Raw genomic sequence first — 12,063 nt, 5'->3', positions numbered from 1 at the left:
GAGATGCAGTATAATTCAATCATAGCTTCTTTCTTACCTATTCTTTTCAACAGAGAATCAAGGAGTTGGAGATATTATTGGAGGAGCAGCGCTTCCACATAGAGAGTCTATGCAAGCATCAGTCAGGGATGGAGAGTGACCTTGAGAAACATCAAGGTCAGATCATACAGCTGGAATATAGGGTCAAAATGGTGAGTTCATTTACATCATTATTTCAACTGCTCTTCAGAGGAGATTCTTCTTTTTAATACATATATCTGTATACAGTAGGCTTAAAGTTGCACCATGTGAGAGAGGGGGAGGTTTTGAGAGTCCAGAAAAGGACTGTTGGTAATCTTTCTTTGAGCTTATAGTTCTAAAGAGAACTATAGCGCCAGTTAGAGAGGATGTTTTTTTAAACAAGTGATTGATTGATTGATTGAATGATTGATTGGTTGGTGGATAGATGAGTAGATGGATGGATGGATTGGATGGATGGATGGATAGATGGATGGATAGATGGATGGATGGATGGATGGATGGATGGATGGATGGATGGATGGATGGATGGATAGATGGATTGATGGATGGATGGATGGATGGATGGATGGATGGATGGATAGATGGATGGATAGATGGATAGATGGATGGATTGATGGATTGGATGGATGGATAGATGGATGGATAGATGGATTGGATGGATGGATAGATGGATGGATAGATGGATGGATAGATGGATGGATGGATGGATGGATGGATGGATAGATGGATGGATTGATATGTGGATGAGTCAGATGGATGGATGGATTGATGGATGGATGAATAGATGGATGGATGAGTAGATTAATGGATGGATGGATGGATTGATTGATTGATTAATAAAGAAAATGGATCAATAGATTTCTTCGTTGATCGTGTGAAGTATGAAGCTGTTTTGTGAAAAATAATGAGAGAGAATTACATGATGATTACATCAACATTCCTGTGGAGGGGATTCCACATTTCTGTGCATGTATTTTATATTGGTAGTAAATTATTGATTGATGGTTAGATGGAGAAATATAAAAAATGGATTTCATGGTGATTATGTGAGGTATGGAGAAGTGTGTGAACAAACATAAGAACAAAATACTGACCTAGAAAATAGTAAGATAAAAAAAATATTGAGCTGGAAAAAAGTGAAAGAAAAATACTGAGCTGGAAAAAATTGAACAAATAGTGAGCTAATTATTTCACTTTGTAAAGGATATATGCCCTATTTAGGTTGAAATATTTTATGTTGATGAAATAATTGATTGGTAAATGGATTTAAAGTGAAAAGAATTGATTGGTGGATAAAAACAAATATCATTGGTTCATTCTGTGAAATGTTTAGTAGTGTGTGAAAGAAAAGAAGTTGTATTAATATATGTACAATATATCAGGATATGAAGCAGCAGGAGTAGGAGAATAAACTATTTCCATTCAGTCATTCCCCAATGTTGAGTTCTTCATCATTGAAAGCAAAACAGACATTAATCAAGCGATTGATTCACAATGAATGATGGGAAACTGGCATACCGGTAACTCTCTGTTATATTCAATCATACAAACATGATGAGTTGTTTCTATCCTCAATCCAGACAAAAAATGCTGGAGACATTAAAGGTAAAGACCAGTTATGGTCATGCGATTGCATTGTGAAAGAAACGTTGTGGAATCGATCAGAAAAGGTTGATCATCTAGCATCTAGCATCTGCAAGGTTCTGGAATCATCAAAATGATAAGAAATTTGGCCCTTTCTTTGTAAAGTTACAAGCACTATACACAGAAAGATGTATATGGGACTACCCTATATCTCTCACAGACCATGAGAGAAACAAATTTACCAAATATATGAATTAGTAGGCGGTTTCCCTGCAAATTTTTTATCATCATGTATTAGTCAAAACATATTCTTTCACATGATTGGTAATGAGAGCTTCCATTTCATTTTTTGAAATTGGGGCGTTTCCAATACTGGTCTTTACCTTTAATCAATCAATAAATTAATGAAGAATAAATGTTTGTTGATGAAACAGGACGTTAGCTGTCTGTTTACATAATATGATCCAAAATTACAATGTAATGAATAGATGTTACTTCATCCAATGTAGTGATGTAGAAACAAAGTGACAAATCAACCATGTCTAACCGAACCCAGACTCATGCAGACTCAATGAAGGATGAATGATAACTGTGACATAATGCCATTATACACCCTCATAAAAGAAAGCGGTTACACTAATCAATAACCATCCCCTCCATATAAAAGCTCCCTGAGGTTAGGGGTTGGTATTGTCCCCACTCCCTTCACAAGGGATCTAGATGAATAGATTCTCTCTGCATGCTTGACTGCCCCTTTTTAAACACAGTTATTAGCGCGGTGAGTCAACGAAGACTGTTTGCAGAGTTCAGTTCGGAGTAGTAGGGAGTCAATTTGAAATGTATGTGTGTTACCGGGCTTCCAATCTTTAGTGTTAGCTTTCTTTTTGAAAGTCGAGACTCCTGTTTTTGTAGAAGTGGTCTTGTGACCTTGTGTTTAGTGAGCATAATGTGGAATATATTCAATCCCAGAAGTTAAGGTGAGTAGAGAAATGTAGATAAGTTTAAAATGTTAATGAATATGGAATGTCTAGGGCTATTTTAAGATTTTAGGATGGCTTTTTGTTGTTGTTGCAGAGAATATTATCTGAGCTTTCTTTTTTAAAGTCAAGACTCCTGTTTTTGTGGAAGTGGTCTTGTGACTTTGTGTTGATCATAATGTGGAGTATATTCATGCAATCCCAGAAGTTAAGGTGAGTAGGAAAATGTAGATAAGTTTGAAATGTTAATGAATGTGGAATGTCTAGGGCCAGTTTTAAGAGTTTGGAATGGCTTCTTGTTGTTTTTCCTGAGAATCCTTACAAGTTTGTTTTCATATTAGTTAGTCATTACAATTCCTTGGTGGATTTAGTAGCATCCCATGCAAGCTATACAGCTGTGTATCCATGCAAGCCATATGATGACAGCAATCTTCAATTATGTTATTTTGTTAATGTAAGGTGGACTCTACCTACGGTATAAATAGGAACAAAATGATTTACATATATATATGCATGTACATGTAGTTTAAAAAGTTAGCATTGGGTTTATGTATGCATCATTGTTCTTAAAATGTACACGTATGTAAACTACTTGTACATGTAAACTACTTGTACATGTAAGTAAATTGTGTATTTCATTTATGTCAAATAATTCATGATGTTCAACTAATAACGTAGTTTCATCGTATAGTTTTATAATGACAGTGAGATCGATGCACATCTGTGCTTAAACTATAGATCTAAAGTGGCCCTCTTATACCTAGCTAGCTAAATGATAAAAAGTGTGGAATGTATTGATCATAAGGCAATGACTTACGTGATTATGGATATTATCTTATATTTATGTGTTACCATAGCAACAAACAACAACTTGTGATCCATACATGTAGAATAGATGAATTATGTATTAGGATATAGAGAACACCTGCTGATCGGAAGTATCTTATTGAATGTTTGTGACACCAAATGAACAATTCCATCCTGTATGGGTATTATAAAATGCCTTTATCTCTGCACATTTTTTCTTTTCACAAACAAGAATAAGTGCATATGTAGTGTTCATCTTGCTCATCTTTTGTGTACTTTTATCCCCCATTTCCTTTTTCTGTTTTTCAATCATTCTCTCTTTCTCTCTCTCTCTCTCTCTCTTTCTCATTATTATCTATTGCATCTACACTGTACGTTTAGTAGTGATTAAATATTTCACTGCATTTACATGGCATAATGTTTTCCATTATAATAATAGAATTTTTGTTTGTGTGTTTAGCAATTTTCTTTTGTATTAAGAGGTTTTATTGGTCATAAAACATAATTTTTTAACAAACTTTTTACATTTTTCATCAACGTATTTGAAACATACAGTATATAAATAATTGATACATCATAAAGTCTGTTATTTCCTTGCTATCCAAAATTTAGAAAATTCTAACCCTGCAATGGTGATTCAATTTGATTGTGTCTATATTTTTCAAGGGTTCAAAGCTATTTTTTTATGATAGTCATGAATAAATGAGCAGATTGATGTACATGTACCTGAAATGAAATGGATTGTTTCCCAATCTGGGACACTCATTTCATACATCTAGTGCAGTAATGGATTTTTTTTTTTAAATAAATAGAATAGATGTGTCAACAATCCATATGTTTTCCTTTTCTCCTCAGCACAGACGCATATGGTAAACAAAACTAACACCTTTTTAATGGTATGTTAACCCTGTATTTTGTAGGCAGTTGTCATGTTGACATTGAAGATTTAATATGAACACAACATTATTTTGTTTCTGTTATCATTTTATCATTATTGCAGAGAGAAAGTGAACTCAACAGAGTAGGGGAATTGCATCCAATTTCACACCAGCATGAGCGTAGGCGTTCAAGCTTCATGGAAACTGAGACAGAGAAAACCGATTCCGAACTCCAGGCCGAGTCTCTCTGGGAAGCAATAGAGGCCACCAAGAGCTCCGAGACGGACACCCAGCTCAACTTCCTGCAAGACCACTCTGATCACGAGACATCCGCAGTTGAGGAACTCTTCCAGGTTCTGGAGAAGGGCGGGGAGAAAGCCCCAGCCCCGCCCAGCGGTGGCGCTACCATGGACGGCTCACCAAAGGAAGAAGCCGAGGAAGAGGATGGCGATACAGTAGCAGAAGATGTTGATACAGATAGCTCGTTCAGTCTTCCATTGCCAGATGATGAGGTGGATGATGATAGTTCTGATGAGGAGCCTCCGAGGAGGAAGCTCCTGGTTCCTGAAATGTTCCAAGATGCAAGCTCAGCTCTTGGTAGCGCGTTCATGCTGCGATCCGAGGAGGATGACGAACCCATAGAGGACCTGACAGAGGCAGATGCAGCAGCTAGAGAACTGAGCGCTACTGGGATTCAAGTAGAGCCATTACAACGAGATGCAGGTGGACACCAGGACATGAGTGCAATCATTCCTGGAGTTGATGCTACAACGCTTGACAGGGATGCCTTTAGTGGTGACAAGGAGTGGGATGAAAATGAAATCCTTCAGAAGTCAGGTGCAGACGATGAGACAGCATCTACTAAAGTGGTTACTGATGGGACACACAGTCCAGACTATGATCGTGATGATGGCGATGAAGACGACCAGACAGAGATTTCAGATCTCTTGTCGCAAAACGAGGAACTGAAGTCTCGGGTCGAAGAGAAAGAAATGGCCATTCGGGAGATGAAGGATACAACACGCACACTGAAACAGGTGATACGCGATCAAATGACAGAGTCTGAGAAACTCAGGGGAGCTGACGAAAGCAGCGCTTTGGGACAAAAACTGGAGGAGTCGAAGATGAAAGAGGGCACTCTGAAAAGAGTCGTAAAAGACCTCCAGATATCAGAGCAATCTCTCAAAGAGCAGTTGAACCAACTGATTGAAGAAAGAGATGACTTAAAATCCAAGTTGAAATCGTCTGGGGATGAATTAAACCAAGGGGATCAGGATGCATCTTGTCAAGAAAATCTAGACCAAAGGTGCAGGGCAGCTGAGGAACGCATAAAGGAGATTGAGGTACTGAACATCAGCATGATGGAAAAGTACGAGACAGAGATTGCCGAGAAAGATGTAAGGTATCAAACATTGGAAAGAGATTATGAGAAACTGAGTGACAGTGTGCAGCTGAAAGAGGAGTTGCAGCAGAAATTATCAAAATCAGAAGGAGACTTAATCGAAAAGGATGAAGTAATAGTTGCTTTAGAGGGAAGTCTTGCCAAATATGAACAGAATGAGGAGCAAGAAAGATCAGGTAAAGAGCAGATGAGCTCCAAATTTCAAGAAATGGAAACAATTCTGGACAAGGTACAGAAAGATTTTGCTAGAAAATGTTCAGAGGTAATCCAGCTTCAGGCGCAAATGAAACTAGAAAGGGAAGAACAACAAGCTCGAGATGATGCCATTGCAGAGAGGGACACAGATAACAAGGATCTTCAAACACAGCTGGCACATGCAGAGGACAACTTAACAGCAAAGGCAGAAGAATGTGAAAATATAAACGTGCGGTTGGAACAGCAAGAAATGAAATCACAACAAGCTTTTGATGAAGTCATCGCTGAAAGAGACAGAGAAATTAAGAACCTTCAGATGCAGCTGACACAGACAGAGGACAACCTGAAAGCAAAAATAGATGAAAGTGAGGAAAGGATCATTGAAGCAGAAGAGAGTAAGAGGGAGAGTGATGAGGAGCTTTCCAGACTGCTAGAACAGCTTGCTGATTTCCAGGATTCTCAAAAGGAAGCGTCAAGTTCAGTGGAGAAGGCAGAGAAAGATATCGCTTTGAAGGTTGTTGAAGTGTCAAATGCGAAGGCATCTTTGCTTTTAATGGAGGAAAAGTATGAAACGGAACAATCAGAAAAGGAGAAGATCAAGAAAGCTCAAAGCAAGCTGGAAGAGGAATTGATGGCGACAAGAGAAAATGTTATACAGTTGGAAGGACAACGATCCTCCTTAAAGAAATTACTGGCAGAAATGAAATCTGAAGTTGAAATTTTGAATGAAGAAAACAAGGTGCTGGATGAGAAACTGAGCCAGTGTGAATCAATTTCTACTGAAATTGAAAAGGAATCTGATCCTGTTGTTTGTGAAGATGTTATTGTTTCCCAAGCAGAGCACACGACAGAAGCTGTACCTCTACAGCATCCAAGTGATGTCCAACAAGAAGAGGCACTACGATGTCAACTCCAAGAGAAAGATGAGGAGGTCACCAAATTAGAAAGTCTTGTGAGAGCTGTACAGGATGAAAAACTAGCAATGGAAGAAAGAATGAAGGGGATTGAAGAGCTTCTGAAAGATAGTGTGATAGATAATGAAGACATGCTGAGAGAGAGAATAGTGGAGCTGGAGGTTGTGGAAAAGACCTTGAAGCGACGAGTCCAGGAGCTTGAGTCTGCTCAGAAGGAAGCCGAAGAGAAAGTGGATGCTACTTTGGAAGAAATGAAGCATCTAGAGGACAGCTATGAGGAGAGATTTAAAGAGCTGAGAACATCAGAACACATGCAGCTAGAAAAGGCAGCTGAGCTTGAGGAAATTGGGAACCACTGGAAGAGTGAGACAGAAACACTAAAGGAGCAATTAGAGGACAGTGAATCTATGAATAAAAACCTGAAAGAGAAACTCCAGGAGGTAGAGACAGAGCTGGAAGAGCTGCAAGTTGTGAGCAAGCTTGCAGGAGATGACCTTGGAAGCACTCAGAAGAGTCTTCCTTCCTTAATGGATGAAGGTTTGGGTGCTCTGGACACCGGTAGGACCAATATCTCTCACTTTGGAGAAGAATTTGAGGATTACGAAAATGATGGAGAGGAAGATTTTGTTTTAAGTGATGACCTTCCTCAAGAATCAGTTTCAGAAGCACATAGTATACATTCTGATGACAAGGTAAAGCTAAAGAAGAGAGTTGAGGAACTTGAAAAATCTGAAGCTGAGCTTATGGAGAAGGTTGATATCCTCCAGCAGTCAGAAGGTGAGCTAGCAGAGCTGTTAGAGTCCCTGCAGCAGAACGAGGCTATCGTCAGAGAAGCATCAGAACAGCTTGAAGACATGAGAGCACAGAACCTTGAGATGGAACAGAGTCTTGAAAAAGTATTGAAAACCAATCAAGATCTCCAGGAACAGATGGCAGAAATGGAGATTGAAAGAGATGAACTCTTGCTTAACCTGGATGAGGAAACTTTAAAAGATAATCAACTGCAAAAATTGCAGAAGGATCTTGAGGAGGCAGTTAAAGTCAAAACCGGTTTGGAATCCAAAGTTGAAAAGTTTGAGAAAGACAACAACAGCTCGTTATCAAATTATAAAGAGCTTGAAGAGGCTTATAATCAGATGGTTAAGCTGAAAGATGACCTTGAAAAGGAGCTTGAGAAATCTCAATCTGTAGAAACAGAGATGGTTGCCAAACTGGCTGAAACTGATACACCCAATTCTAGTTTCCTTGCTCCAGAGAGTCTGTCTAAGTTGGAAGAAGAAAACAAGCAGATAGCTAAGCAGTTACTGGAGGCAGAGGAAGAGCGTGCGGCCTTCAAGGAAAAGATGAAGGCTTTGGAAGCGGACATTGAGTTTTTGGAGGAACTGAAGGCTGGCGGAGAACAGTCTATTGTGGAGCTGAGCTTCCAGGTAGAGTCCTTAGAAGGTGAAGTGGCTTCGAAGTTCAGGATGCTGGAAGAGAACGAAAGCATCCTTGGAGAGAGGCAGATAGAATTGGCAGAACTGAGGAGAAGGCTGGAGGAGGAGACAGATTTGAAGACTGAGCTGGACACACAGAATAAGCAGCTGAAGGAGGAGTACGTGGTGAAGAGCAAAATGTTTCAAGACAATGCAAACATCATGGAGAAGAAAGTGATTGAGCTGGATTTAGCAAAGAAAGAGTTAGCATCAGTTAATGCCACTTGTGATGAACTAAGAGTCACCATATGTGATTTAGAGAAAACTGTGAAGGATCTTGAAAGAGAAAAGGATACAGAAGTGCCCAGAGAGAATTTGAAACCTGCTTTTATTGAGGAAGAGATAATTTCAAGGGAAGTACAGTCTACAGACATGATGGCTCCTCCTCCACTTCCTACTTCTCTTCCTCCTCCTTCCCAGTTCAGTGCTCTTGATGATGACATCGATGATGACAGTGACAGTCCTGAAAACACTGGTAGATTGGAAAGTGCTCCAACCATTGATGCTTTGCAGCTTCGCGTCCAGCATCTCATAGACAACGAGGAAAAGCTGCAGGAGAAGATATATGAGTTGGAGCAACGGCAGAGTGCCTTCAACGAAACCCTAGCTTCCGCAGACACTATCATGGCAGACAGGGAGAATGAGTTCAAGGAAGAGATAGATGAACTCCAGAGCTCCAATAATGATTTGAAACAAATGCTGGAAGAAGCTAAAAACCAAGGACAGGCAAGCAGAAAGTCCAGTGTTGGTTTAACTAAAAGTGAAGAGGAGTTTAGCATATTTGATTGCATTGACGAAGACAGCGAGACTGAACATGACTTTGATGATATTGAGGAAGATTTTGCTGAAGAGAGTGGAAAAGCAGGGAATGCTAGGAGAAGAAGTTCAGCTCGATCTCACAAGATCCCACCAAAACTCAAGAGAGTTGCTAGCGATGACACTCTGACCCAGAGTCAGGAGAAAATAGCAGATTTGATGGTTACAGTTGATGAACTTGAAAAGCAAAATTCTGAACTTCTATCTGCCTTGCAGGAAAAAGAAGAAAGCCTCGATACGAACGTAATACAAACTCAAAGTTCACCTGATCAAGACTTGCAAGCAAAGCTTAGTCAAGCACAGCAGGATAAAAATGAGATGGCACTAGAAATTCAATCTTTGAAAGCCAAAGTAGATGCTTTCGAGCCATTTGTAGATCAATTTAAACAGTTCCTGGAGGAAAAAGATCCAAGTGAAACTGATAGACATGGTCAAGAACATTTATCCAAATCCCCTGACGAGGATGTCAGGATGCTTAGAGAGAGAATAATTGAACTGGAGTCTTTGCAGGAAGAGTTAAAAGAAGAATTGAGAGATACCAAGCTCAGTGAAGAAACCATGACGGAGATAAGTGAGGAACAGGTCAAGGAGATTCAAGGGCTTAAGGATGATCTTGATGATTTCAGATCAAAGGCGTCGAAAGAAAAGACAAGAAAATCAGAAAAGGCTGATGTCAACGAGAATGAACTTGATGAGCTGAAACATCTCAAGGAAAAACACTCCTGTGTCATTACTGAAAATCAGGAGTATGAGGCAAATGTTCAGCTCCTGAACGATAAGATAAAGCAGGTAACAAAAACAAATGAGCACCTACAGGATGAGGTGGATATTCTTAAAGCTCATGTGGAAGAACTTGAGAAGTCAGAGAGCAAAGTTACTGAAGATCTTCTGGCTAGTGAAAAGTCTCAGGAAAAACTTGGGCAGTCAAAAGAACAGCTTGAAAGGACAGTGAAGGCTCTTGAGGACAGCATTGAGATGCTGACGTCCCGTGTCCAGGAGAGTGACCAAGGCCAGGAGAGGGCAAAGGCATCCAACAAGGTCCTGGAGAGTAAGTTCAAGGACATGCTGATGTCCGAGTCAACACTGAAAAACAACCTGAAGCAGATGGAAACCACCAAGCTGGACCTGGAGCAGAAGGTAAAGCAGTTGGAGAGATCGGATGAGAAATGGAAACAGGAGTCGCAGGAGATGGAGGATGCCATCCTGGACACCAAGAGGCAGAGCCGGAAGCTGGAGGAGGAGGTGAAGCTCTTGAAACTGGACAATGGCCAGCTCAATCACGAGAATGAAATACTGTCGGAGAAAGTGGAAGACAAGAAGAGCCAGGACCAGCAGACGCAGAACAGGTTATCCGAGATGGAGATTGGAGAAAGCAACCTCAGACTGCAGCTGAAGAACTCTGAGATGAGGGAAGCAAAACTCAAAGACCAGCTCAAGGACTTGGAGGGTTCTGTTTCCACTCTCAAGCAAAAGGTAGGAACATTATATTTGCAGTTATGTCTTTACTCTGTATGCTCTGTTCCCTCTGTGCTGATAACATAAACCATGTATGATAAGTAGATTTTTAATATGTTATGGTCGAAACAGATTAGTTCACATACTCCCAATTAAGCTGCATTTATTTTATGCATCTTGATATTTCAAGTACTGTGTTATATTTTACAAAGCATCGTTAATGTATTAAAGTAGCGCAGTATGTTAGATTTACCCACATTAATATTTTCTATTCAATAAAGAAATTAAGTTTTACATTTATCAAATGTTTTCTATGATGACAACATGATATAAAATGCACCTTTGGCTTCTTAGGGAACGAAATTGACAAAACTCTCATATAAGATATAGTCCGTGGGCCAGAGGGGGCTACCGTGCACCCCCCCTATGATCCTACTTCTTGGGTGTCATTTTGTTCATTGGGATCCATAATATCAGAAAAAAGATGTTCCCAAGAAAAAAACTCATTTGGACACTGTTTTTTGCTCCTTATTTGAAGATATGTAAAAATGTCAGTTTTTCGTGTTTTGCACACTTTCTTAGGGTTTGTGAATTATGTGCTTACATTTTACCCTGTTTCTCAGCAGATATAACTCTAATCTCCACCAAATTTATAAAAGATCTTCGTAAACAATACAAAAATAGGTAGACAAACTTATTTTATTTTATTTTATTGTCTTCAATTGTTAATGACGTCATAAATTTGCATATATTTTGATATGCAAATTTCTGCCTCAAAACCTGTCAAAATCACCTAAAAGGTTGTATTTTGTCTGCTGTTATCATGAAATAAGTTTTCAAACCCCCTAATGTGGTGTAAAATTATTCATTGATATGTTATCTGATGTTTCCTGCAAAAAAAATTCAGTCAACTCATGTAGACATTGTTTTTTACCATTATTTGTTATGTAAACATATCAGTTTTCCGTGTATTTTACATTTTCTTAGGGTTTGTGAATTATGTGCTCACATTTTACCCTGTTTCTCAGCAGATATTAGTCAAACCTCTACCAAATTGATAAACGATCTTTGTAAACTATACAATAATAGGTTGACGAAATTATTATATTTTATTTTATTGTCTTCAATTGTTAATGACGTCATAAATTTGCATATATTTTGATATGCAAATTTCTGCCTCAAAACCTGTCAAAATCGCCTGAAAGTTGTATTTTGTCTGCTATTATCATAAAATAAGTTTTCAAACCCCCTAATTTGGTGTAAAATTATTCATTGATATGTTATCTGATGTTTCCTGCAAAAAAAATTCAGTCAACTCATGTAGACATTGTTTTTTACCATTATTTGTTATGTAAACATATCAGTTTTCCGTGTATTGTACATTTTCTTAGGGTTTTTGAATTATGTGCTTACATTTTACCGTTTCTCAGCAGATATATGTCTAACCTCCATCAAATTAATAAACAATCTTTGTAAATCATACAACAGGACGACAAAACTATTTTAATTTATTTTATTGTCTTTTATTAATGACGTCAT

The 12,063-nt window shown here is 38.7% G+C and overlaps 1 protein-coding gene across 3 annotated transcripts in view; it reads left to right on the top strand.

The window, feature by feature from the left end:
• The window catches only part of LOC100888808 (golgin subfamily B member 1), a 45,758-nt gene that overhangs the window by 4,966 nt on the left and 28,729 nt on the right, over positions 1-12,063 (top strand). For 2 of the 3 annotated variants that reach the window (XM_030985795.1, XM_030985794.1), the window contains exons 9-10: positions 54-191; positions 4,390-10,542. In XM_030985795.1, the coding sequence (XP_030841655.1) occupies positions 54-191; positions 4,390-10,542 (6,291 nt within the window). Of the gene's footprint in view, positions 1-53; positions 192-2,463; positions 2,583-4,389; positions 10,543-12,063 lie in introns of those variants that run through there. The other variant, XM_030985796.1, reaches the window with a different exon arrangement.

The sequence above is a fragment of the Strongylocentrotus purpuratus genome, unplaced genomic scaffold, assembly GCF_000002235.5.
Source record: "Strongylocentrotus purpuratus isolate Spur 01 unplaced genomic scaffold, Spur_5.0 spur5_scaffold_15, whole genome shotgun sequence".
NCBI classification, from domain to species: domain Eukaryota; kingdom Metazoa; phylum Echinodermata; class Echinoidea; order Camarodonta; family Strongylocentrotidae; genus Strongylocentrotus; species Strongylocentrotus purpuratus.
This window is presented reverse-complemented; position numbering and strand designations above follow the sequence as displayed.